Source organism: Cryptotermes secundus, unplaced genomic scaffold (assembly GCF_002891405.2).
Source record: "Cryptotermes secundus unplaced genomic scaffold, Csec_1.0 scaffold257, whole genome shotgun sequence".
NCBI classification, from domain to species: domain Eukaryota; kingdom Metazoa; phylum Arthropoda; class Insecta; order Blattodea; family Kalotermitidae; genus Cryptotermes; species Cryptotermes secundus.
Genome location: NW_019734352.1, coordinates 884,145 through 911,981, shown reverse-complemented (window position 1 = coordinate 911,981; position 27,837 = coordinate 884,145). Strand labels below are relative to the sequence as shown.

The 27,837-nt window shown below is 41.3% G+C and overlaps 1 protein-coding gene across 1 annotated transcript; it reads left to right on the top strand.

Moving 5' to 3' along the window:
* The first annotated feature begins 11,709 nt into the window (after positions 1-11,709).
* Positions 11,710-27,722, top strand: LOC111868793. Its single transcript, XM_023859768.2, has 4 exons — positions 11,710-11,950; positions 18,477-18,664; positions 22,939-23,329; positions 27,174-27,722. The coding sequence occupies exons 1-4, from the start codon at positions 11,743-11,745 to the stop codon at positions 27,374-27,376; spliced, it is 990 nt and encodes a 329-aa protein (XP_023715536.2). The 5' UTR covers positions 11,710-11,742; the 3' UTR covers positions 27,377-27,722.
* The last annotated feature ends 115 nt before the right edge of the window (positions 27,723-27,837 follow it).

Here is a 27,837-nt window from a genome sequence, read left to right as displayed (position 1 = left end):
TCTGGCTCTTCTTGGAAACCAAATTCATCGACCTCTATGACCGCTTATTATAAAACCTGTCTTGCTAGCTTCTAACATCAGATTTCACCAGATGGGACATGCCCTCTCCTGTTACTCGCGCTTATTAGCCTTTTTTTTTATTGCTAGTGGGGTGGGACTAAGTCCCTTGTACTGCGGCCACTTCTGGCCTAATGTACCAGCCTCATATGATAGGTGAGGGTGATTGTGGAGCAATTGGTGAAATGAAAATTGGCATGGAAGACCGAAGTACTCGGAGAAACCCTCCCCCAGCGCCACTTTGCCCACCAGAAATCCCACTTGACCAGACCCGGGATCGAACCCGGGCCGCCGCGGTGGGAAGCCAGCGACTAACCGCTTGAGCTATGGCGCGGCCTTAATATCCTTGAATTCATAGCTAACATCGCAGAGTTATATCAACTAAAATTTTAATGTCGATATATTCTGGTATTCGCTATTTCACCACGTGAAATTTGCGCATGAGTAGGAGAAATGGGGTATGAATACAAAGTTTTTGTTTGGAGTTGCGCAAGGAACGTGATAATCTGGGAGATGAGGGTTTATATAGGGATGTAATATTAAAACGGATATCAACCACGTAATATATTGTCACGATTTTCGGGACTATAAAAGGAGTTTGTATCAGCAATTGGATTTATTGCACTCAACCACTCGTAACTACAAGTCAGGATTATGCTCTCACTGTTGTACATACTTCATGAATCACTATAGATCACACTAGATCTTCTCAGTCTATTTCAGTCTTTGATATCCGTTGCTTGGTAACGGCTTCAATGGTGGACCTTCCACTTCCTGTGTATTCCCGCACTGTCCCCAACCTCAGCTACCAGTTCCTCACAGTAACAGCTCGCAAAAATTTAACTCCAGTAATTATCTGACTGCTTTTCAGTTGGTCAGTCAGTTAAATTGCTGCTGGTCTTCGTCAGCGCAGTCATTCCTGGCTTCAGTCTCCTTGAGTTCTATGAAAAAGATTTTTATTCTCTCGTAGACGTGTAGGTATTTCGAAATGGGGCTTCCTCTTCGATGACGGAGGGGCCGATCTTTCCATGTATGCGCTACGTTTGTTCAGCACGAGTATATTCGCTTTCTCTGGGCGTTCAAGTCACCATGGACTCGAACTATGAACCCTCTTCTCGAGAAGGACAAGGTGGCACACATTCGGCCCCCATCAAGAGAAACAATAAGAAAGACGACATGAACCTGCTTGGTTTATAAATTCCAATACAATTTTAACAAACCAAATACAAATACTTTAATGTATTGAAACATAATGTATTGAAACAGGCGCTGTAGTTGTAAAAACTTTAGATTTTTTACCCAATTGTATATTATTAATATTATATGTATATATTTTAACAGTTTTAACATTCAGAACACATATTGTGATAGTAACTTCCAACTGTATTTATGTAAAGGTGTCCCTCTGAAGATGGTCTCTGAAGACCGAAACATGTAAGGGAATAAATAATTTAAATTATAAAAGTTTTCACCAGTCACACTAGACGGGACTGTTTATTTCTTCATGACATTGGTAGTGTGACGGACCAGAATGAAACAAATCAAATTCTGTAAAGAATATATGACATCTAATTCCTTTATAATGTATAGACATAAAAAGATAGAGTAATATAATTGTACAATAGTAACTATACAATTTGTGGCATGTTCACAAAATATGGCCACGAAATCAGGATTGCAAATTTTGTCACCAAACTTTATAATCGTTAACATAATTTTAATTCTTGACATAAGTTACCCATGTGAAATTAACAGTTGCCTTTTTTGATATGGCTTTATGTGTATACTTCGCATTTCAGTGCCTCATTAATTATTGATTTCAAGTATATATTTAAATATTGATTAGCGCTACTACCGAACCATTTATTTTGCATTAAAAAAACAACATATTTTTGGAAAATGTCCCACTTAACAGAAGTTTGGGGTTTTCATGAAGTGGATTTTGAAATGTTCCCATTGAGAAATTCCCATGGACGCCAGCTTGATGGTGATTTAAAGTCGAAAATGNCCCAGAAGACTGCTTTCTTCATAGTCACCGCCGTGAAAGCCTCAAATGTTACAAAATGTAAGTTGTTATGTAACCGAGTGCTGTTCATACCAAGTTTCGGAAAAATCTGTTCCGTGGATAGGAAGCTATAAAATAAAGACGTAAGCTATAGAGGCCTGCTTGTACTCTCGAAGCGATTTGTTTATTTTTAAATAAATACCTACTGCGTTTGCTTATTAGGAAACAAAATATATTGTATACAATTCAGTGCCCAAGCAGCGGGAACTGCACGTAACTAATCTAAGAATACGTAAGTAATCGTACTTCAAGGAACAATGCACAGTATCTGCGCATGCGCTGTAAACAGACGTCTGGTTAAATTCCACGGATGGCTTCCCAGTGGTCATGCAGAAGTTACCATCCAAACAACATTATTACTTCCTCGGAAAAATTATCATGCAAACTGCTGAGAACATTGAGGTGTGGCCATGACGTCAGAAGCAACGCTTGCTGATTCAGACAATAGCACCGCTAAATATTCATGAAGAAAACATGAATTAATGGCCTAAGTTAGTGGAGAAACTCCTTCTTTCAGGAAGGTCAATTTATAAATGTCTAAATTCTCGTAACTGATGGCATTGGAAGATGTGTTTTTCCAAGAAAGTTCTGAATTAATATTGTAAGACACAAACATGGCCACGCCATAGCTCAAGTGATTAGTCGCTGGCTACCCACCGCGGCGACCCGGGTTCGATCCCGGGTCTGGTGAAGTGGGATTTGTGGTGGACAAAGTGGCGCTGGAGCAGGTTTTCTCCGAGTACTTCGGTTCCCCTGCCAATCTTCATTCCACCAATTGCTCCACAATCACCCTCACCTATCATCTGGGGCTGGTACAATAGGCCAGAAGTGGCCGCAGTACAAGGGACTTAGTCCCACCCCACTAGCAATAAAAAAAGACACAAACATTATTTTAATGCAATGAAGAATATTTATAAAATTTCTTAGGACCTGTACTTCTAGTTTAGAGCTGGTCCCGGTGCTACAAGAGTTTCTGAATAGTAATGGGTCTGGAACGGGGTCCACTCAGCCTCGTGAGGATAATTGAAGAGCTATTTGAATGGAAAAGTAGCGGCTCCGGTCTAGAAAACCGAAATTAACGGCGGTCGGGATTCGTTACGCTGACCACGCCACACCCTCTATCCGCTAAAGTTGACATTAAATTCACCGACAAGCGGCGGCCGCTCGGTCGGTATAATCCACTTGCGGACTAAAGTCACTGAGTTTTTTGTTTGTTTTTGATCACAGTAGCCGCTCGGCCTAAGGCATGAGCTGTCTTCACTTGCTCTGACACTGGGATTATGGGTTCAAATCCCGCTCAAGGCATGGCGGTTTAGTGTGTTTATGCGTTTATTCTGTGTTTGTGTTGTTCTGTGTGTAGGTAGCGGCCTTGCGACGAGCTGATCACTCGTCCAAGGAGTCCTACCGTCTTTGAAAAATTATTACGGAATTGAATAAGAGGTCTTGGGCCTGTATGGGCTTGGAAGAGCCATTAAGAAATTTTAGTTTGGAAGTTTCCTTGCCACCATGCCCTAAATATCTGAGCGCATGTGAGGAGTAACAACTTCATGGAATTTTGGAACCATTGATCGCCTAGTCGGTTTCTAGATTCACTTTTAAACAGTCTTTTAACATGTCTTAAAATAACTGTTCCTTCAAACATGTCATGCCATTCGCCGTGCGTGGTTGTTTAATCATAGTTCCTACCATCGAAGAGTCCCCTCGAAAAGTGTTATTCGGTCAAACATTTCTTCAACATAGTGATTCATCCTTGTAGGTTGATATTCAGTTCCTTCATGCGCTACGTGATGCCAATGCAAACCACTGAGGTGCACATTGAATCGCGATCACAGAGCTAAGGAGAAATTTTTTCCGTTCAATCCCTGAAATACGAGTAATTAAACTACCGTCTTCCTGTCACAGACACGATTACGAGTCGACCTAAGGACTTCCACATAGCAGAGAACATTTCCACACTCAGATTCCATATAACTCAAGGTACCTTCAAGCCATAGGAGGACCCCCTGCTAAAAGAGAGAAGGAAGGGTTGAAGTTAAACAGGAACCAGCTATGATGGGTGGTAGGACTATTTACAGGACACTGTCACCTTAAAGGACAGCTCTTCAAACTGGGACCAAGTGATAGTCCCTCTTGTGAGAGGTGTCAAGAAGAAACCATGGGCTCTCAAAGACAACATCACATCATTCAGAATAATGTTATTTCACTCCAAACTAGGAAATGAGCGAATTCTGGCAGCCGAAGAATGCCAAATTTACATTTGGGAAACCACGCTTTCTTTATTCAGGTGTTAAAACAGGGGCTCTCAGCGAACCTGATCTTCTTACAACAATGGAATATTGAATATCCTGAAATATATGAAACCTGATCTTCTTACAACAATGGAATATTGAATATCCTGAAATATATGCTACAATACAACATAACAGTAATTTGGGACCTTAAATATAAATATTTTTAATTTGAATAGCTTGAATATATTATCACGTGTATTAGTGTATATAGACGTGGTTCGGGCTGATAATTTGATTTATTGACGACTTACAAGTCGTAACTACAGATAATTATTGCAATACTGCTGATTCTCACACTACAAACCACTCCACAATGAATCTTCTCGCTGTGCTTTCATCACTCTTCACGATCCGTTTCGTGGCAGTGGATTTATCGCAGTCTCACGGTAACTGCAACACATGTACAGTCCTGCACGTCTTCCTGACCTGTTCTGGGGCCCACTCGCCGCCATATCCGATGTGTACGGGGCGTTCTTCCGACATGTGTAAAGCGGCTGGGATGTGAGTAGTCTACTTCAGTAAAATATTTTTCTGTGATATTGCGGCAAATAAGACCAAGATCCAGGTCAGGCCACTCTAAGTTGCCTGTAAGCATCATGGGTTTCCTCTTTATATAATGCCCTCAATTTATGAATAATTTCATCCTTCTTAAACATATATTTTCCTGCTCATTGCGTTTTAGATCACCGAGAAAGGAAAAAAATGTAAAAGTAAAATTGTCCCTGTGCTCTATTAATTAAGCATCACGCCATGAACAAGTGTTGGGGAGTGGGTGTATAGCTCCGCCATTCTTAACCTCTTCGCTGTTCGGAATTAGTGGTCAGCTTCACGCCCCGGAAGCTTTACCTCATGAAAAGGTCTCATAATACCCATTCGATAAGAAACTGGGTAGGACACGGCTGATCTGGACGCTATGCAGTAAGGAAAAAATGTTTGACTCTGTCGGGAATCGAACCCCGGCCTCCAGCTCTTAGCACCTCGCGCTATACAAACTGAACTATCCTTGTATTAAAAATAATGAAATATGAAGGGGGAATTTAAGTCAGTGCACAACGAAGAAATTTGCGATTTATGGAGCTGTCTCAGGGTCGTTTTAGTGGTGTTCTAAGTGGCTTCGTCGTAAAATTTTCTGCTGGATTTACCCATCTGAAACATATTTTGATTGGACTTCTTATCATAATTGCATGAAGCATCCTCAGGCTGTGGATGGAGAAACTACTTCCAGATGGGAACGGAAGCTAAGAATGTACAAAACAGCCACAGAAGAACCTTCACCGTAAAAATGGCTTAGGTTACGAAACTGTCAAAAAGACATAATTCATAAATTACACGCCATTTTCAATCGGGAATGGTAAGGATAAATTGAAAATCCGCCCCTCTGTCGCTGTTGCTGTGCCAACCGTGTCAACGACTGGCTCTCCAGGAACCCGAAGCCCTTCGCCATTCTCGCTTTCAAAGAAGGAGTTCTGCGCATGCTCGTGCGGTCTACTTTACTTCCATACCAACTCCTGTGAATCTTGATTTGTTCACGATGAAATTGCGTACTGTGCGGTTGCAATTCAGCAATAAAAGTCAGCTTACGTAATTGGTTAGCTTGCTGAATTTCCAAGCGGAAAGCCATAGGATCGAATCATACTCGGCAACATACATTTCTAATTTCTTACAATTTTAGGCAAGTTATTGCTGTCATTATTGTTATTCTTTATGGAATAAATCGTAAAATGAGAAGAGATTTCAAATGCTCATCGTAGCCGCGTTTGTAATTGTTTATCTATAAACGATACTTACACAGTTTGTAGATGTATAATTCTCTGCTCATACCAAATACAATATTCCTAGTTCCCGTATTAGTTATCACCATCAAACTTTGGGCGAAATCGAAATTTTTGCACGGACGCCATGTTGTTCTTTTAAATTCTACCAAACAATTACTCTAGCCAATCATTCATTCATTCAATCAATTCCCGTAGCTCCTTCTGGGCATCCGTGAAACTCCCCCCCTCTGGCCCTGTTGGCTGCCAGCCTTTTTACTTCTTTCCATATTTTGCCTTTTTCTTTGGCTGCTTCCTCCAAATTTTCCTGGGACAAGTCTACGAGCACCCTGAGGGCTCCATTCCAGTGCACACTTTTCAGCGGCTCCAGTAAGTTTACTTATAAAGTATGACCGATTGAATTCCATTTTCTTCTCTTTATCTGAACATCAATTGGCTGTTGATTTGAGTTTCCGGCCATCTTATGTTTATGATTCGGCGTAAACATCTGTTAATAAAACTCTGCAGCATGTCAGTCATGTCCTTTCTGACCCTCCATGTCTCACAAACATAAAGGAATACTGACTCTACGTTCGTGTTGAAGATGCAGACTTTAGTCTTCTTGGAAATATATTTATTTCTCTAACTTGGATATAACTGGATAAAGACGCCATTTCCCTTTTTTATTCGATATTTAACATCGAAGGAAAGATAGAGGGGTGGATAGAAGTGATAAGAAGACGAGGAAGAAGACGTAAGAAGATGCTGGATGACCTTGGGGACAGAAGAGGATACTGTCATTTGAAGGAGAAAGCTCTAGATCGCATTAAATGGAGGAATTGTTTTGGAAGAGACTGTGGACCTGTCGTCTTGACAGATTACTGATGATGATGATTAACATCTTCTCTTGGTTACAGTACTTCCCAAAATAGAGAAGGTCTCTACTTGCCCAATTTTTTGTTTAGAAACTCTTAGTCTCCTTTGTATTTTATTGTTTACCCTAATTTATTTAGTCTTATTTACATTAATATCTAGCCCGGATCTCTATGTTTCTTCTTGCAGACTTGTTAGTTTTTCTTCCATATCCTGGAACATCTGGGCCATCCAACAGATATCGTCTGCGAAGTCTAGATCTTCAGGTCTGGCCATCATGCCCCACTGGATCCCACTCTGCTTCATACTAGTTTTCCTCACCAACACGAGCAGATATATAGTAGGGGACAGCATGCATCCTTAGCATACCCCTGTGGTCCCCCCCCCTTGGCACTACAGCCCCATTGGGCCTAGGCCTACCTCCATGAACTCCGTTCACTTCGGATTTTCTAGATCTTACACATTCGGTAGGACTCCTTGGGCGGGTGATCAGCTCGTCGCAAGGCCTCTACCTGTACAGAACCACAGAAAAACTCACACAAACCTCCATGTCCTGAGAGGGATTCGAACCCACGATCCCGGCTTCCGAGCGAGCGAAGACAGTGCACGCCTTAGACCGCTCGGCTACCGTGACCGGCTACCCCTGTGGTTACTTTATATATTCAGTAGTTTACCATCATGCAGAACTTGACATTTAAAGTCCTCATTCATGTCTTTTATCGGTTTCAAGATCTTAGCCATGATAACCATGTTATTCCAATTCCTTCCAAATAACTCGTCGGTTTAATGAGCCAAACGTTCGACACAGCTGCGTTGTTCCCGAAAGCCTCCTTGTCTCTTTCGGAGCCTCAGTTCCACTACATTCTGTACTCTATTTTCGATAATCCTTGAAAGTGCATATTTTACTTGACACCCTTAAAAGTGCCATGGGCCTCCAATTATTGCAATTTTTAGTATCTCCCTTTTTCTGTATGTTAACAATTATACCTTCTTTCCATTCCTTTGGAGCTTTTCAAAGAACGGGTGCAGATGACCGATGTTTCAGAACTTCAGGAATAACATTATCTGTGCCTGGTGCTTCACCGCTTTTCATGTGTTCAATTTCTGCCCTAATTTTGCCCATGTTTCTTTAACCATAATTACGCATTCTTCTGTGACACATAACTTCAGGGACGCACGTCTAGTGGCGCTCTCACCCCACATATCCGTACGTTCACCATGGCGTTATTGCTGACTGTAGGTAATTGTTATGTACGAAGGATGAACTCCAGTGACATTCTCCATTTTTCCTAGAAAATTATCAATTAGTTGATATATAGACTCATAAGCCTACAAGGAGAGGATATTCTCGTAAGCTTCCCCTTACGGAAGGAAGGTAGGCCACGAAATCCGATTTCATTACCTGCTATGGTTCCGTTCGTTATCTGTGGCTGCCGGTCGCGGTACTAGAGGCTCTTTGTATTATTATTATTATTCCTAGTACGGTGATACTGAGTCCACTTGGTACCACGGCCATCATTGGCCTATTGTACCAGCCCCAGATGATACATGATAGTGACTGATGGAATGATTAGCAGGGAAAACCGAAGTACGCGGAGAAAACCCGCCTCCGTGCCACTTTGTCCACCACAAATTCCACATGACCAGTCCCGGCCTTGAACTCGGGCCGCCACAGTGGGAAGCCAGTGACTAACCGCCTGAGCTAGGGCACGACCTTAGGTTGGATGTAACTGAGATTCGGAATTGTGTCATTGCAAACTTTATCTTAAATTGAAGTGTCTTCATTGCTTCATAATTGTCAGTAATTACGAGAACAGTTTCTTCGAAACGTAAAAGGATATTTATGTTTCCTTTTATAATTGACTTATTTATTTAATCATCATTTATTTTCTCCTTTTCATGACGTATGCAGATCTGATGTCGTCATAAATATCCTTGAAACCTCCAAGGTTCAGCAATTTTGAGATTTTTTCTTCCTGAAGATTCAATTGATTACAATGCCGGTTAACTTCCTAGAACAGGTCTGAGGTGAATCATGTGAGTTCGTTAGCGTGTAGTCGGACAAACACGATTTCTGCTGACAAATGCGCACTGACAGTAAACACTCTTGGCAAGGAAAATATTTTGCAATATATATGTATCGTTTTCCCTGACATATTTAATTCTGTGTCACATACCAAATGCTACTAAGCTTAGTTGTGAACAGTGATTTAACAGATGTGTAAAGAATAAATCATAAACATTTTTCAGGTAAACAAGATCTAAAAGTTTGTGACGCAGGTACGTTAGTACAAATATTGTGTTCCTGGACGTTATCCATCGTCTTGTCTTCATCTAAAAACCGTCCAGTTAATTTTTGAAAACACAACGTTTCGGAGACTGGATTCTGTCTCCGTCTTCAGGTAAAACCTACTCAGTTGGGCTCAATAGATAGAGCTAGTCCCTATCTCCGAACGAGTCTTCATAAAACTTCGAAATAGAGAAAGCTTTAGGTGAATGGTCCCTAGTCCCACAAGCAACATACATCACCTCCTTTAAATGGTGATTTGTGTGCTTATTCAGTACAGTCACAAATAATCCCAATACACTGGGGACGCCTGTTTCACCCGCCGTATCCAGACACGCCGTCCTATGGTAAAAATGACACGTACATGTTAATTTGATCAGAAATTACATAATTCCTTCACTAAAAATTGTCGGGCAGGTGTCCGGTTTGCAGTAACACTCAGCGCTTTCTGTGCCATGAGCGACATGATTAGCCTTCTTTGCTTGTTGTGCCTTTAGAATTTTACACATTAAATAAACATAAATCTCTCTTACGTTGCCATGAGTTTTCGGCTCTTTATGAATTGTCGGTTGTTGCGGAAATACACAAAGGAAATGTCTGCAGCATGGAAAGTCAGCTTTTATTTAGCTTTACCTTAATTGATTTAGGATATCATGCCACGCCAGACAGGGTTCTAGGACCCAGATGCAGGATTTTATCCAGGCATCCACTGAATACAAAGCAGCAATTGTTTCTATTATGCCACGGGGTAAAATTCCGTTCGATCTAAATACTTACACTTTATTCTAAAATGTTTATTTCTTTCGTAATGAAAAGTGGTTAAGGAGGAAGAACAAAATCGACTATTGCTCTTGAAAATGAAATAAAGATACGCGCAGGCGCGGGCAGCCAGCAAGGGATCATGCTGCAGCACGAGGATCTGGCAGGGGCAGTCATATCCTCACACTGAGAATTCAGTAACCCATGTCTTATGGAGCGTACATAGTGCTCGAATTAGACGGGGTCTTCAGTACGACTTAAGGTAAAGTTAAAGCTATCCTTGTAACAGGCTCTCGAGGCCCGTAGGTGGTGAGACTTGGAGGCTTTCTAGACAATCGGCTCACGGATGGTGGTGAGGTTGTCAGCCTTACGTCCTGACAGTCTTTTACACCCAGGAAGATTCCTGGTACTCACTTCTGTTAGAGGTTGAGTCGACCCCAGGGCCATAGTGAGGCTGGAAGGATTAGGTAAATTGAAAACCCCAGTAATCTTATCGGGAAGCTAAACCACAACCTTCGGACTTGTTGCATGGTGCCTCAACCAGTTATGCTACTGCGTGCCCCCTCAGTACAACTACGCATCGGAAAATGGACAATAAAACTGAGATATAGTCCTAGCCTAAAGACACGTGTACGGTTGTAGTCTTGAATCAAGTGGTTCAGAATAGGGTACACGGATAGGCTTCCTTTTTAATTTTGTAAGAAAATTTAGGGTTCAGTAAAAAATGGGCAATTTTTTGACCAGTTGAGCGATTATCGGCTTCTTAAAAGGAATGTACACAAACATATTTCAATATAATAATAAGAAATTACCTGAAGATAGAAATAGAGCCAAATGCCGAAACTTCGTATGTATCAACTATATGCTACACAACGGACTGTGTGCCGTATAACAAAGTGTCATTCACGGAGACATTGACCAGTAAACATGCACTTTTCAGTACTGAAACGAGTGGTACTAAATAGGGTCTGAGTTTCTCATAGCGGTGGATTCTACGTTCTTGGATATATTGTTATATAGCACGTTAAAAATCAGTCAACGTTTCGGAGAACCATGCCTCCTGAATCACGAAGATGGAGGAGATATTATCATCCTAAACGTCTATTGAATTTAAACAGACTACACGGCCTTATTTCCCATAAGATAGAACTTTTCAACTTATGGTAAATTTCAGCCTTCAGAACGTGTGATTATTGTAGATATTTCAACTATGGATGGTAAACTTTGTTTCTTTTTAATTTATTTAAATGTTTTCTCTCTTTCTCAATTGCACAGTTTACATAGCTTAGAGAAGAAGGAGTGACTGGGAGTCATCAATTGCAACAGACAAGGACGGAAGGGAAAACCTATTTTAATGAATTGCTATTCTAAGCTTTGCGTGAAAGGAATGTCCTTCGCCCTTTTTGATGATATCCAAACTACTGCAGACAAACGGAAGCCACAAACCACTGAACATGATTCAGAGGCTATAATTACTTGACCATGATTTCTAATTACAAATATTTTTCACTGATGATTTGCGCAGACAAGGACGCTGCGTTGGTGGGGACTTTTAGCATGTGACATTTCGTTTTAGCAATTCGCATCAACAACAGCGGAACATATAAATACGATCTTCAGAACTGGAGGCTGCATTGCATTTTGTATATCATCAACATCATGAAGCAGTTTGTAGCTATTCTCTCCGTGCTATTGGCAACCCTGCTCCTGGCTGAAGCAGCGAGAATTCGTAGGGATGAGAAATACACTACGAAGTATGACAACATCAATCTCGATGAAATACTCGAAAGTGATCGACTTCTTGACAACTACTTCAAATGTCTTCTGGAAAAGGGGAAATGCACTCCTGAAGGCACTGAACTGAAATGTGAGTACTGAAATTTCGAGGTCTGTGACTGGTACATTTAGAAATGACATCTCTCACACAAACATTTTGTTCTCGGAAACATACTTCTACTAATATCAAACTTGCATAATATAAAATCCATTTGTTTGTAAGCCTGAGAATTCCTAGGACGTCATAAACTTATAAGATACAATGAGTGTCACTGTTGCTTCGTTGCTAGGTAACCATTATTTGTGGCTTTCTTTCGTCGCTGTCAGTACCTAAATAAAGCGTCGAGTTCTGGCACTGTTGTCGAGTAATGAATTGGAAAATATGTGAAAGTACGCGATCGTGGGACAATCAGAGTGCTATTTTGGAAATTGCCTGGAATTACTGAGAAAACCACGGAAATATTCAATCAGGAGAATCGATGACCTGGCTGAATTTTGAACTAAGCACTTCCTGAAAACATAACGAGAATATTATCGATACACCGACCCGCTCGGTGCACCTACTCGTACATAGAACTCACGATTTAATGCATAAAACGATCTACTTGGTTTTGCCGTCCTATACCAATTTTCCAAACGTCACTGAGTGGATAACAAACTTGATTCGTGTTCAGATTAGCCAGGATAGCTCAATCCGTATAGCGACGGGCTACGCACAGGATAGCTGGGAGTCAGTTCTCGGCAACATCACAGCGTCCAAATAGGCTTTGGAGGCCAACCAGCCTCCTATATAAATGATTAATTTCATTCATTTATTCACTCATTCATTCATCAGTGGCTCTACAGCCCTTTGTTTGGCCCTGGCCTCTAGTTTCGTAATCTTTTTTCGAGCAGACGGTAGTTCTCATTGGATGGAAGATCAGCCCTTCGCAAGGCCGCTACCTACACACAGGATAACACAGACATCCACGCCTTGAATGGGATTCAAACCCACGATTCCAGCATTCAAGCGAGCGAAGAGAGCTCATGCCTTAGACCGCGCGGGCATTTGATCAGCAACATACAAATGAAACAGGGGGAAATTTCCCAGGAGGTGAAACTGCAGGGGGGCCAAACTGACCCCTCACCTCCATCTAGTGTCGATACGGTGTAGTTATACCTCTGTTCCCCCACACGAGTGCTTAATTAAGTACAGGGAGAATTCTGCCTTTACCTTACGTTTCCTTCGTAATCTGGAGGACACGGATGCAGTTCTTAACGGTTGGCTATCCTGTCCGAATTTCTTTGTGTTTCATTCATATACTGTCTTCAGAATCCGGGACAGTACCTTACAGTAGGTCACGATCAGTTGTGTCCCTTCCATTAATCCAGTCATCCTAACATTTAACGCTGCAGGAAACAAAACAAAATATTTGACAAAACGTCCCCAAATATACCAAGAAATAAATAAATCCCCATGCAGCTGTGGTACAAACGTAACTGCCGAATTTCTTTTGCCCTATGTCTGACAAACATGCGATGAAGAACTTCAGGGCACACTCCTACGGTTTTATCCGCTGGATGCGATCCACAGACGTTTACACGCAGTGACAGAGGAGAGACAAACTCCTGTCCGTTAGACCCGCTCCGTTGAATGATGTACTGCATTACAGGAGATGGGTTCGTGCTGTACAGATAAATTTACAGTACACTAAATTAAATGTGCGTTACCGTCCTGCGACATGTAGATAAAGGACATTTTTCAAACTAAATAGAAAAGTTAGACGACCGTACAGATTTAACTTGTAATTTTCCTATTCAAAAAAAAAATCCTGATGCCTACGTCCTAACAGAATCCATTAACAAAAATCCGTTTGCACGCAGAACAGATCTGGACATTATGGAGAAGAGAATAATTTTATCCCTGTCCGGAATTGAACCGCGGTCGTCCAGCCCCTAGCCCGTCCTGTACCGACTGAACTATGAAAGAGGAGAGCCCTGGATGGTACAGCGTGACATGTTCCTGTTGCCACTTTTGCTCTCTTTGTTAGTGTGCTTACGTAAGCAAGAACAACCCTCTTGAAAGATGCAGTCCGTAGTGAAATGAATACAGTTTCCAGTGCGTTATTTGCTTCTTGCGTCTGAATTCTCTAGGATAGCGCAGTCGGTATAGACGGACTGGAATACGTGAGTTCGATTCCCAGCAGGGAAAAGTTTTCTCTACTCCACAGCGTCCAAGGTGGCTCTAGTGTCCACATAGCCTCCTATCCAATGAGCATCGTAAGCTCTTTTCATGCGGTAACGCGGCCAGGCTTGAGTCTAGCCACTCACCTCTGTCTAGTGGCGAGGATTACAGTGTGTGAACCTATATACACCCACAGGGAGAACTTTGCCTTTTACCTTCATCGTGTATGCCTAAAAAGTCCTGCTTGAGAAGCTGAGAATTGTTTAGTCGATCAAGAAACGTCCCGCCTTAACGGAATTTTAAGTTTCAATACCATGGGTACGAGAGTCCAACACTTGTCTATCCTCAACAAGCTCCGAGATCATGTCCTTGAATTGTAGTTCGAAAACATCTGTTTTAATAATATCCTCGTATCTATCTGTGGATCTTACACGTGTTCTCTTCCCTTAACATTTACCTGCCAAAATTTGGCCTATATCTCCCATTCATATTCTATTGCTCATCAATTTCACCCTCTTTCATGTGTTCGTACTAATAATATTTGGTTAATAGTACATATTTTCACATATATGAGTGACAAGAAATGGGGTTTGAATTAGTAATGAGATTTATTGAACCCCTACAGATCGTAACTACCAGTAGTTATTTAGTTAGTTAGTTATTGGAGAGGGTGGGTTTCCCCATGCACTTAGACCAGTATTGGTCCATTGTGCTTCCCTCTATGATATTCTACCAGTCTCTATACCCTACCGATAATGGTGCTTACCATCAGTCCCGACCGAGCCAGCGAGTTCTCAACTGGCTTGGTGGTATCTATAATGCTTCCCCCATCTATTAGAGGCCTTAGAGACTGCTGTTGGGCGGGAAACGTCTTTGAATTTGGCTCAGTGACCTCCTATGGAGATATGAGGTTCTTTTACGTGCCGTAAAGCTACGACGCGGGACCCACGGCTTAAAGTCCCTCCCGGAGGACTTGTTCCCTGAATTTTTCCGCCCTTAAAAATTCGACGACCTCCGCCGGGTTTGAACCCGCGTACCACGAGTCATGAGGTGGGAACGTTACCTCTAGACTACGGAGGCCGCTTAACTACCAGTAACTGCAGCACTATCGCTAATCCACACACTCCGCAATTTGCTACCGCGCGTACTGTCGTCTCAGTCTGCTATATCTTCACCGGTTTCCTGGTAATGGCTTCCAACTCCATAGCTTCCTAATCCTCCGTGTTGTGCGGCCCCACTTCCTCGCTGCCTGTCGCCTGTCTCACAACTCCACATTGACTCCTAATGTAGCCTCTGAACGGATTGCACAGAAAACACAGTTCCCAACAGTCACTCCTTTGTTGTTTGGTATGATTACTTAGCGATGGCTCTGATATTGTGTGTTACACACCCGTTGCCTAGCAGTGGCGGTTTCTTTGGTTCCCCGATTCTTGCTTTGAGAAAATATGCTACAATACGAGTATTATGAAGTAATTCTTTATGTAATGTTCTTCAACAACCTGCTACTTCCCCTGCCTTGGATCTAAATATTTTCTTAGGTATTTTTTCTCAGAAACCTTCGGTTATGTCCAACATGAAAAGGACAACAGTAATACAGAAATCTAACTACTGTACATTTAATATAGTAAAAGTAATGAATTTGTGTAATAATTTCATCATTTCTTTAGCGACATGCTAGTAGCACAAATATATATTCTGAGAAGAAATTATTACTCCATCTATCGTCTAACTCAACCCCCCCCCTCATTAGGCTACACGAGCGAAACTTCAACATGAACATGTAAACACAATGTTAGCGATGAGGCTGAAACGTATGTTTCGTTTAAGCGAGACATCGGGTAGACGTACAGTAGACCGTCGGGCGGTGACAAGTGCTTCCACAAACTTTCAACAGCAAATAATTTCTGTAATCTAATCTTGTTTTAGCGGTGATTTTAGCGAAATTGGTGACCTTCATTCAAATATTACACTCCACGACATATCACGTGTATCTTACGGATGGGCCTTACCTAAAATTTGTATTCACTTCTGTTCCTCTCGAGTGGATGCATAGTGAAAATATAAGACCAAAAATTACATTTAGATTATTAGGTAATGCGTAATTAAATTGAACAGAGTTTAATACGTACAATAAAAATTAAAATCTATCAATGGGACGCAGCGATTTTGTTTGTTTGTTTTTTTTTTTTGGCTTGTACGTAAACTAGTACCAAAAATGAATAATTTAACCGGAATCAAATTGGTTCAACAAAATTTACTATTGCGTAACGAATTTCAATCAACAACCCAGTCCCCCTACGCAGGCCCCTGAAAATTGCGGGACAAAGAGACGAAGAGAAATAATGAAACTAATACATGCTAATTGACCTTTTGAAAACGCGCAACAACAAGACTAAACACATGGCTCATGACGTGATTTAGTTCTACATGTAGTGGTTGGTTCTTAGGTGAAGAGCGGAGGCCTTAAATTTCAATAGGGATATTGTTCTTGCAAGACCGCCTCTGTGGTCTAGTGGTCAACGTTCCTGGCTACAGATCCAGAGGTCCCGCGTTCACTTCCCGGCGCTACAACATTTTCTGAGAAGTAGTGGATCTAGAACGGAGTCCACTCAGCCTCGTGAGGATAATTAAGGAGCTATTTCAAGGAAACAGCGGCTCCGGTCTAGAAAACCGAGATCAACGACCGTGGGGATCCGATGCGCTGAGCACGTGACATCCTATATCGCCGACAAGCGGCAGAAAACACCGCTTCCTCTATTGCTGCATTTAGAGCACGTTGCGTAACAACGGAATTTATCCGATTATTGCCCGCGTATTCGTTGTCGAGGGAATGTGTTTACCGAGTCGTTGCCCAGCAACGGGTCTACATGTCAAAACAAACTGCGTTAGATATCAGTTAAGTCATCATTTCTAGGACAACCGAATAAAGGGTAGTGACAAAATTACGTCCGAAATGGGCATCAGTCATGTAGACGAAATTAGTGTATGGATAGTTTTCTTCTTTTATTGCTAGTGGGGTGGGACTAAGTCCCTTGTACTGCGGCCACTTCTGGCCTATTGTACCAGCCCCAGATGATAGGTGAGAGTGATTGTGGAACAATGGGTGGAATGAAGATTGGCAGGGGAAACCGAAGTACTCGGAGAAAACCTGCCCTAGCGCCACTTTGTCCACCACAAATCCCACTTGACCAGACCCGGGATCGAACCCGGGCCGCCGCTGGGGGAGCCAGCGGCTAACCCTTTGAGCTATGGCGCGGCCTATGGATGGGTTAAGTTCTAACTGAAGAATTGTGTTGCCATTTACTCTTGAACTAAATGTAGAACGATTAAGTTAATGAATACATATCCACTTGTGGCACAATTTTCGTTTGAAATTTCGGTACGTACAATTTCATGAAAAGCTGTTCTTGCACTCACTTCATTTACTTTCATAGTAGTCTAATTACTCATTAGAGAAACTTCAAGCAGTCTTCAAACTTTTTACCATAATTTCTTTATTTTTAAAAAATAGAAGGAACCTTATGAGGTATGTGTGTGTCTGTGTGTAACCAAAACTCCTGAAAGCCCCGTATCTTTGCGAGGCAACGGCTCAGTAAGGACGTTCCCTCGGCAAAGAATACGCATCGTTTCCTCCTTGTATCACTGGAGAGTAGGCGATTAGTTCTTCTCAGAACTTTTGTTTTTACACAGAGAAGTCATCACCATCATCATTATTGTCATTATCATATACAAGGATTATTCTCAGTAAATTCCTGGATTCCAAATTTGAAATCAGAATTGGTCCTTCCATCTTTTATATTATCTACATCTTCTTTTAGCAAGTTTCGGTGTTCACAAGTAAACTCTTCCAATAAATATGCTTTCGTCCTTACTTTCTAGAGAAAGTATTAATTCCTTTTGGCACTCAGTTGCTTTATTTATGATTATATCTATATTTAGTTCTTGTCTGAATATGCCATTTGCGGTGTTAGTTTCTCCCATCTACGTCACAGAGCTTTACGTGATTATATGTACTTGCTCTGCCATCTACATACAGAAGTGATAAATCGACATGGCATGGTAAAGTTGTTCCTGTGCTTAATTAATTAAGCACCACGCTATAAAGACTTAGAGGGATTACAGATGTAGCCCCAGCATTCTGACTTCGGCACTATATACAGGTGAGTGGTCAGCTTTACACCTGAAGAAATAGCCCCCAGTACCCATTAAATAGGAGAGTGGGTGGGATCCAGAGCCAGTTTAAACTTTATGGCTAAAAGACAGAAACCTTGCCTCTGTCTGGAATCGAACCCCGGTTATCCAGCCTATAGCTCATCGCTATAACGGCTGAGATAATCCGGATATCACACGACGTTTGAAAATCAATGAACACTGGATTTCGTGCAATGGCTTGTGTACAATTCGTGTCCTAGTGTTTTCAAGAGTGTTTGAATTGTATTTGCTTTGTTTGCAGCCCATATCGAAGACGCTCTGCAAAACGACTGTGCAAAATGCAGCGAGAAACAGAAGGAGGGGGCCGCGAAAGTAATTAAATTCCTGTACAAAAATAAGCCAGAACAATGGAAGGAGCTGCAAGAAAAATATGATCCAAATAATACATACACCAAGAAGTATGAAGACAAATTGAAAGACACTACCTCCTAATATACACCACCATAAAAAGCGTGCTACCCCAGACGTACAGAACTTCGCTCCTGTACCAACAGATGGCTGATCAATTTGAAAGACATGAGGATTCACACTACTTGTTGGAAGAGTTAAATTTCTTTGTTGTTATTGTTGGATAATTCTTTTAACTTCTCTAATTTTCTGTGCCAATAAAATTGTTACTAAAATTATCATTCATATAAAAGCTTATTTTTTTTTTACTTACGGATACTAAGAATTAATTAGGAAACCCGACATGTGATACCTGCAAATAATTTTGAAACAAGAAAAGTATGCAGCAATACCAAACCCACCATCGCACACAATTTTGAACCATTCAATCCTTAACTTCTCCGTGAAACGCATTAACTATCAGGAGGGCCGTGCCATAGCTCAGGCGGTAAGTCGCTGGCTTCCCACCCCGGCGGCCCTGATTGGAGCCCGGGTCTGGTTATGTGGGATTTGTGGTGGACGAAGTGGCACTGTGGCAGGTTTTCTCCTAGTACTTAGGTTTCCTCTGCCAATCTTCATTCCACCTATCATCTTGTGGCTGGTACAATAGGCTAAACAGTGGCCGCAGTACCAAGTGTAGGCAATCTCGCCCCGCTAAGAATAACAATAAAAATCCCGTCAGCAGTGAGAATTCCGTTTCGAGACGGCCGCGCGGCTAGTCTGTAAACATGAGTTCTCGGGGCGTGTGAAAATGACTGCATGGTAACGAGAACGGGGAGGCGAAGTGTACAAGGTCACTTGGTTACGAAGAAGTCACATTCAGAAAGAGTTTACTTTTCATATAAACATATATTTATTTAGAAGCAGAAAAGCATTGCTCTATAAACTACAGAGGGACCCAAAAAATTGTACTCACTCTTTAATAGTCAGTATCTTTGGAACAAAATGATATGTGGCTACAATTCTTGCGCGGAGAGAGAGTCATTGTATGTGTTCGAAGTGACCACCATCAGCTGCTGAACAGCGTCGATGCGCCGAACTACTGAGCGGACTACGGCTGTCAGTGTGTCCGGTATGATGGCTGCACACGACGCTTAGTTAGTTTCTCGTAGCGCGTTCAGTGTAGCTGACTTTTTTTCAATAAACTTCATCCTTCAAGGTTCCCCATAGGTAGAAGTCGAGAGGTGTTAGGTCTGGAGACCATGGTGGGTACTCAATAGCACCTCTTTGACCTGTCCATCGTCCAGGTCGAGTGTTATCCAAGTACGCCCTGACATCTCGATAGTAGTGAGGTGGAGCAACATCTCGTTGTAGGTAAAATCTCTCATCTCCAAACAGCTCTCGAACGGCAAGGAAAATCGATGTCTGAAGCATATCGAGATACACCTGACCAGTTACGGTACCTTCAAAAAAGAAAGGACCAATCAAACCGCGCGATGACAGACCACACCACACATTAACACCTGGTAGATTCACTTCCTTGCCCACGTGAACGTGTGGATTTACAGGAGCCCAATACACACAGTTGTGGCGGTTAACAGTACCGTTCATTTTGAGTTGCGCTTCGTCAGTACCACTTCAGTACAGCCTTGCGTTGCTCATAGAACAAGCTTTCAGCCATTGTTGCTGCTGTCATGTGTTCGCAGCGCGCACGCGGCACGACACTCATGTGACTTTCGTCATCTGTTGAGAAAACATTATACTACACTACCCCGCAAGAATTGTAACCACGTCATTTTGTTCCAAAGATATTGTCTATGAAAGAGTGAGCACATTTTGTTTTATTTGTACTCTTAGTCGCTGCAATTACTGCGAAACGTTAGGTTACGGACAGCGTAGTCGCTACAGCAACTGGCTTCAGGCTGGATGGCCAAGGGTTCGGAGTTCTAGTCCCGGTAGAGTCAAGATTTTTCTCTTCTTCGTGTCTTCCAGACTGACTCTGGGGTTCATCCAGGCTCCTATCCAATGGATACGAAGGGCTCTTTCCCCAAGGATAAAGTGGCCGGGGAGTGAAGCTGACTGCTCACCTCTAGCTAGTGCCGAGATCAAGAAAATGTGGATCTATACATCCACTCCCCCCATACGTCTTCATGGCGTAGTGCTTAATTAGCTAAGGGCAGGAACAGCTTTATTTTTACTAGGTTAAATGTAATTCGAATTGTATTGATTGGTTAAGAAGAAAAGCTAAATTTGATTTGTTTCATTCTGGTCCGTCACACTAACAATTACAAAAACAAACAAAAAACTCCGTCCAATGTGACTATTTAAGTTTTACCACTTGAAAACTCAGCACCCTTACATGTTTCGATCCTTACGGATCATCTTCAGAGGGAACAGCAATACTTAATCGGAAACCACTATCACAATAGGTGTTCTAAGTGCTGAATTACATACACACATAATGCCTGGAATACACAATGTACACAATATTCAACTTTTCACAATCACAGCAGCCTTCCTGGTATTAAAACTTTTAAAGTTTTTTAAAAACTTTGTGTATTCCAGGCATTATGTGTGTATGTAATTTAGAACTCAGAACACCTATTGTGATAGTGGTTTCCGATTAAGTATTGAGGTTCCCTCGAAACATGTAAGGGTGCTGAGTTTCCAAGTGGTAAAACTTAAATAGTCACACTGGACGGAGTTGTTTGTGTCTTTGTGAGAAAAGCGAATGTCTGCACAACAGATTCCACTCCCTGTGATTACTGTGACACCCAACAGCGAGAAATACATCCTTAATTCCAAAGTAGTGCAGTGTGGGGCACGCGGTAGCGTAGTTGGTTGAGGCACTATGCTACAAGCCTGAAGGTCGCGGGTTCGAGTCCCGATGAAGTGGATTTTTTTTTTCCAATTTACCTAATCCTGCCAGCCGCACTATGTTCCTGTGGTCAACTTAGTTTCTAACAGAAATGATTACAAGGAATCTTCCTGGGGGTTAAGGGCGGCCGGCGTGTAAAGCTGACAACCTTACCGCCACCTGTGAGCCGATTGTCTAGAGCAGGCATGTCAAACTCAACTTGTATAGAGGGCCATCTCAACCCTATAAATAATAGTCCAAGGCCGCACTTTAAAATAGAAATATACATTAGATTTTGATACAAGGAAATTTAATTCTATTTATTATTTAGGAATAATTTCAATATTATTACCTAAAGTCACATATCTTACAGTTTTAAAAAGCAAGAGAATGCCATTTTTGACAAGTATCAAACAGCTTTTCAATATGTAAAAAGAGAGATTACACAAGAAATTATGTTAGAAATAGAAAAACATTGAATTTCCTGCAGCCTGCTAATTTATGTCTGTGTGAGACTTCTTGTCTCCTGGTCTACAAAAAATATTTCTACTAAAATTTTAATATTGATTTTAATATCAATTAGCTCTAAAAGTTGAGGGGCCGCACTTTGTGGCTATGGGGGCCGCATGTTTTACCCGGCTGGTCTAGATAATGTGGGACCCCCAACGTCTTACAACCTCATGGACCTTTATGGCCTGTTACAGGAATAGCTTTACCTTTATTTCCTTTATTAATTGCAGTTTACTGCCTGCATCCTGCCTCTAATAAACTGTACCCTCGCCTTCCTATCCGGCTTGTTCTACTTGTAATATTTCTAGAATATCATTCGAAACATATATGGGATGTTCATTCTAAGAGTCAGACTCCGCGTGAATTCGAACCAAGGAAGTTACCTCTCAAGAAGGTGGATCGCATCCTTCCTCACGATCTGTTTTCTTAAGAAATGTCTTAATATTATCTTCCCCTAATCTTTTCATTCTATCATGGCTCGTTTTCCAAGGTTGTCAGCTCCAAGATTATAGATTTCCTTTCTGCCCATTCGAAACACATGCATATTCCACCGTAACTTATTCTATTCCTTTATCCTGACATAAGAGGCGACCTGCGTAATTCTAGAATTTTCTCATTGTGTTGGTTATGAAATTTCTCAATTACTCCATTCTTCCTATGTCAAAACATTTTACATCCGTCCTTTAAAGTAAGAGAGAGTCCTTCATAAAACAAAGTCAACGTTACGTATGTTTGTATGTACACATGATTTTCATTATTTCAGGTAACAGACTGGAAGATTAACATTTTGTAGTGACTGAAAAACACTTTTCAAATTAATATTTCCCCACCATAATTTGCCGGTTTCCCGACATAGTATCCTACGCGAGTTGCTGTCCCAACAATTACTTCTTTCCTTCGCTGTGTTGAAACATCTTGCCTACTTCTTCCTACCGGACGTAATATATTCCGATTGGATGCAATTAAGCCATTTGATCTGATATGGATTCTAACCACTGCAACATCCTAGCTAGAACACAGCAGACACACAAGGACACTTGGTGATGAGGTGGGGGGCGGTTATTGGATACCCTCATACATGCCCTTCCTTCATGGAACCCGTCTCACAGTGACGTCACTAAATAATATATTTGCTTGGTATAAATACGAGGTTAACAGCTGGAAACATCATTGCATTTTGTACACTTACACCATGCAGCAGTCCGTAGCTCTCCTCTTCGTGCTAATGGCAGCATTGGCCCTGGCTGGAGCCGCCAGGGTCCGCAGGGAGGAAAAGTACACTACGAAATACGACAATATCAACGTAGATGAGATCCTCGAAAGCGACAGGTTGCGTAACAACTACGTCAATTGTGTTCTGGAGAAGGGAAAATGCACTCCTGAAGGCACTGAACTGAAATGTGAGTACTGAATATTGCTGCATGTTACTCATGAAATACTTCGCTTAAACCATCCACTTCTCTGGGATGGATTTATTTGAAATTTGATAAGTTCAGTCAAAGACAACTCCTATTCCATCCATAACAAATCTAAGCTAATGATAGGACTTTTTTAACAACAGTTATAATATGTTATGTGTGAATATTTTTATAAATAAAAGTAATAGCACGAAAAGGACTGGATATTTCGATCTCTGTAAGAATTGTACTATATTTTATAAAAAATATTCAGAAAATTTATTCAAAATTGTGTAAAGTCACTGTGGAATGAATGTTCCGTGAATAAGAGATTAATTTAAAATTATTAATTAATATTTCTGTGCTTGGGGGTTACATTCAATGTGTCACTTTGATAGGATTTTAAAATGCTTTTGTATTTGACTATGTGAGTATATATTATGTTAATGGATAGTTCACGCTTATAAATACGTAAGTGTGGCTATTCAGCCTCAGCTAACAGATAGTGAAAGATAAATTTCTCTCTCTTATTTAACTGAACATCAAATAAATTGTGATAAGAAGGTTTACTCTTAAACGTGATATTTCGTGTTTGTTTGGGTAATTTTTTTCCTTGGCACTACAGCCCCAGTGGGCCTAGGCCTACCTCCATGAATTACTAATGTTGATATTAATAAATTATGTTAAATTATAATGCTATCGTCATTTACAAATATTAATTTAATTTTATCTCACTTACAAAGTATTTCTTCTTAAAAATACATTTAATTATTTATATATTTGGACATATTAAATAGAATTGATTAAAGAGATGCGTGAAATACCATACTCATACCATTTAATTATGAATATAGTTTACAAACTTTCGTAGTGTTTTCAATTTTATTTCAAATTATGCTTTAATACCCGATGTCTTCAGACCTTTAAGTTTTATCTTGCCTGCCAATTATAGAAGAACGTATGTTTCAAATATTTTCTATATCGGAACCATGGGCCTCAGAGTCCCCTATGGGATACACAGCCGAGCTATGTGTGAACCATGGCCGTTGTGTAATAGGGCCGGTCTGTCCTCCTCGTGTTTGTGGTTAGCAGTGATGCTTATGATCCGACCCCAGTGTTTCTGAAGGAAAGGGGACGACGAGGAACCCATTAAACTGAACAAATAATATAAAATTTAGTTTCGTCTTGTCACTGATATGCTTGCAGATTTTTTACTCAGTACAATTGAAAACCGTTTGTGAAAGTGACGATTATATAACAATGAACAAAATATAAACACATTTCCATAGGCATTACAATGTAATACAAAATGTACGCAGTACCGAAGGGTTGCAATAGGTACCCTCGCATCTCATAATGCCTCTCCCTTCCTACAGTTCCCGACGCGATTTGCGACTGCGGAGAAAATATCGAATCTCCCAATCACATCTTATGGCAATGCAAACGATTTGATGCGGCACGAGAAGACATATTCAGGAACCTGATTAAGCACAATGAATACCCCCCGTACAAGATCGAACCCCTCCTCAGGGACATGGACTCTGGGATTATTGCATCGATTGCTCGCTACCTAACCCGCATCGACATCACCATTTAATGAACACACCTTAGTCCTTGCTACATAAATTAGATACAAACCGTAACTACTCCACCAACAACTGCCTTCACTTAGCCACGTATTTCAGTTTAGACATACTCATCAGCATGCTATAAACCTGTTTCATATTAAGCTTACTTGTAAACTTAATAAATATGCTTTAATTTTGAACCTACTTGTAAGCATGTTACAAATTCTAACTTAAGCTTGTAATTGGCAGAATGGGCCCTCCAGCCCGACGCCAATTTCTTATATCTCACAATAAAAAAAAATCCCTTCCTACAGCTATCCTCATCTTCCCGTGGCGCACGTGGTTCTACCTGAAGAGGTTCTGAAACTTCACTACTTGCAATAGTCTCAGTACTTGCGCAATTCAGCTTCTATAAAAATCGAGTTTATATATTTCTGTTATTGACTTCTATCTACTTATTTGTCTTGGCCGCTTTTGAGTTTCTTAATATATACGTGTACATCGTCAAGAGGACATCAAGCATCGGCCTGTCGCGAGGCCTCTACCTACACACAGAATAAACGCACACAGACATCCATACTTCGAGTGGGATTCGACCTCATGATCCCAGTGTTCGAGCGAGCGATGACGGTTCATGCCTTAGACCGCGCGGGCACTGTGATCAGCGTTTTATTGACTTACCTACGCATAAATAATAAAATTTTGCCCCTCTTTTATCAATTACTCCGTCAGCAGTGAAAAGAAATTAGATCAGTTCTTTCCAGAATGTCTTGTTCAAAATAAGGAAACTTGACTTAGAAAGAGCAGGCCCATGGGGCCAGTAGCCATGGTTTCGGGAGACGGTAGAAAAGGGAAGATTCGTGCAGATGATACCTGGTGTGGAGGGAAGTTGAGAATGTGTTGCCGGGCTGCCTCCCCTTGCCTCACATCTCGAGGTTGAGCAACCCGTAGATAAAGCGGACAGTCCAACAGCCCTGGAAGAAACTTCGGCGGGTTTCGGGCTGAATTGGAGTCGGAAGGACGGGTTTTAGAATATTTTTCTGAGTGTTTATACATATGTTAACTATAAACATCGTGTTCTGCACTTGAAGGAGAGTAGGAACGAGCAAGTAACCGCCTAATTAGCGAGATAAGGAAATATGCATTTATTTCAAGGAACACGAGCAGTCTTCAATAAATGTTTGGGCTGGAATAATTGCTAATGTCCTCGTGTGATGTCCTCCCTTTCACAAGGTACAGCCTCGACTACTATAGTCCCATATTTACAGTTTCTACCTGAGCAATTACCAGAATAACTGGGCGATGTACTGCTGGATAGGCCTCAGACAATGTGGGCATTGCCTGATGGGGCTCCTACTCAACCTCCTCGCGATGTTTGCGGCATTTTAGCCAACCACGACAAAACGAATGAGTTGTACGGCGTCAGCGACTGCTCCAACTCACTTCTGCGGACCTTGTGGGGCCATATGTAGAACATCGTTCACACTAAACTATGGAACACGCAGGACAAGATATGAGATGACATTGAATACGCAACATCCCTTGCGTCTTTCAGATGGCCCGGATATATTGGTGTAACAGGGCTTATTTATCAATTGACTCTAATGGCGGACCGCTTCAAAATCTTTTGCAAAACGTTAGTAACTGCCCAGATGCTGTTCTCTTCACAGCTAAAAGTTCTTTCTCTTAATATTTTCTTTGCCTCCTTTTCTTTGCTTGTGGTTCCTGCCACCTTATATCGCTAACGAAGCAGTTACGATTATATATATAGATATATATATATATGATAATTCTTTTTGCATGGAAGAGTAAGACACGATGCTTGTATCTAATATATGTAAGTAATATCCAGCCGGTCACAGTAGCCGCACTATCTAAGACACGAACTGTCTTCTCTGGCTCGGAGGCTGGGATCGTGGGTTCGAATCCCACTGAGGGCATGGATTTTTGGGGTGTGTATGCGTTTATTCTGTGTTTAGATAGCGGCCTTACGAAGGGCTTATCCCCCGTCCAAGGAGTCCTACCGTCTGTGAAAAATGCTTACGGAATTGAATAAAAAGACACCTGAGCCCTGAATGGACTAGAAGAGCCATTGAAAGAAAAATTACTACTCACCCTGTACAAAGGTTATTTAAGCCCACAGAATGTAAACGATAATCTTTGCCGTTAGTTATTTCCTACATATTCAGAAGTCCGCTTGGAATGTGAAACCCTAAACCGCGTGTTACATCGGGCCATGCACTGAACATGTACTTAAACTGTTTCATTTTTTGTTTCAGCACATGTCAAAGATGCTCTGCAAACGGAGTGTTCAAAATGCAGCGAGAAGCAGAAGGAACAAGCAGAGAAAGTGATCAAGTTCCTGTACACAAGGCAGCCTGAACAATGGAAACTGTTGCAAGAAAAATACGATCCAGAAAATGAATACGTCACAAAGTACAAGGACTTTCTTGAGGGAAAACGCAGCTTCTCGTCACTGTAATATGATAATTGGATTAGGCAGAAGTCTCTTCTAATAGGAACAGCCTACAAATTCAGTGAACTAAGACAGGGTTGTATTTGTTACACACGTTAAAGTCCTCGTTGACTGCATTCAATATCTCGAATTGTTATGTATTTAAAGTATGTAACATGACTATCATTGCTACTACAGTATGATAAATCAGCACAAGAACTTGTCGGTCCTTCGTATAGAAACAATCAATATCTAAGCATAATTACTGAAGACCTCAGTATCTCGCACAATTTTTCAGGAAAGCAATGTGGGACAAATGTATAGATTTTTAATTAATTCTTTGGTAATAAAGTTCAGTTGTTAGACACAGTTATTGAAGGCCTCGTCACTGTACACTGTCGCTGGCGTGATCATCCAACTCCTGTCTATCTATCTATCTATCTATCTATCTATCTATCTATCTATCTATCTATTTATATTATCTACCT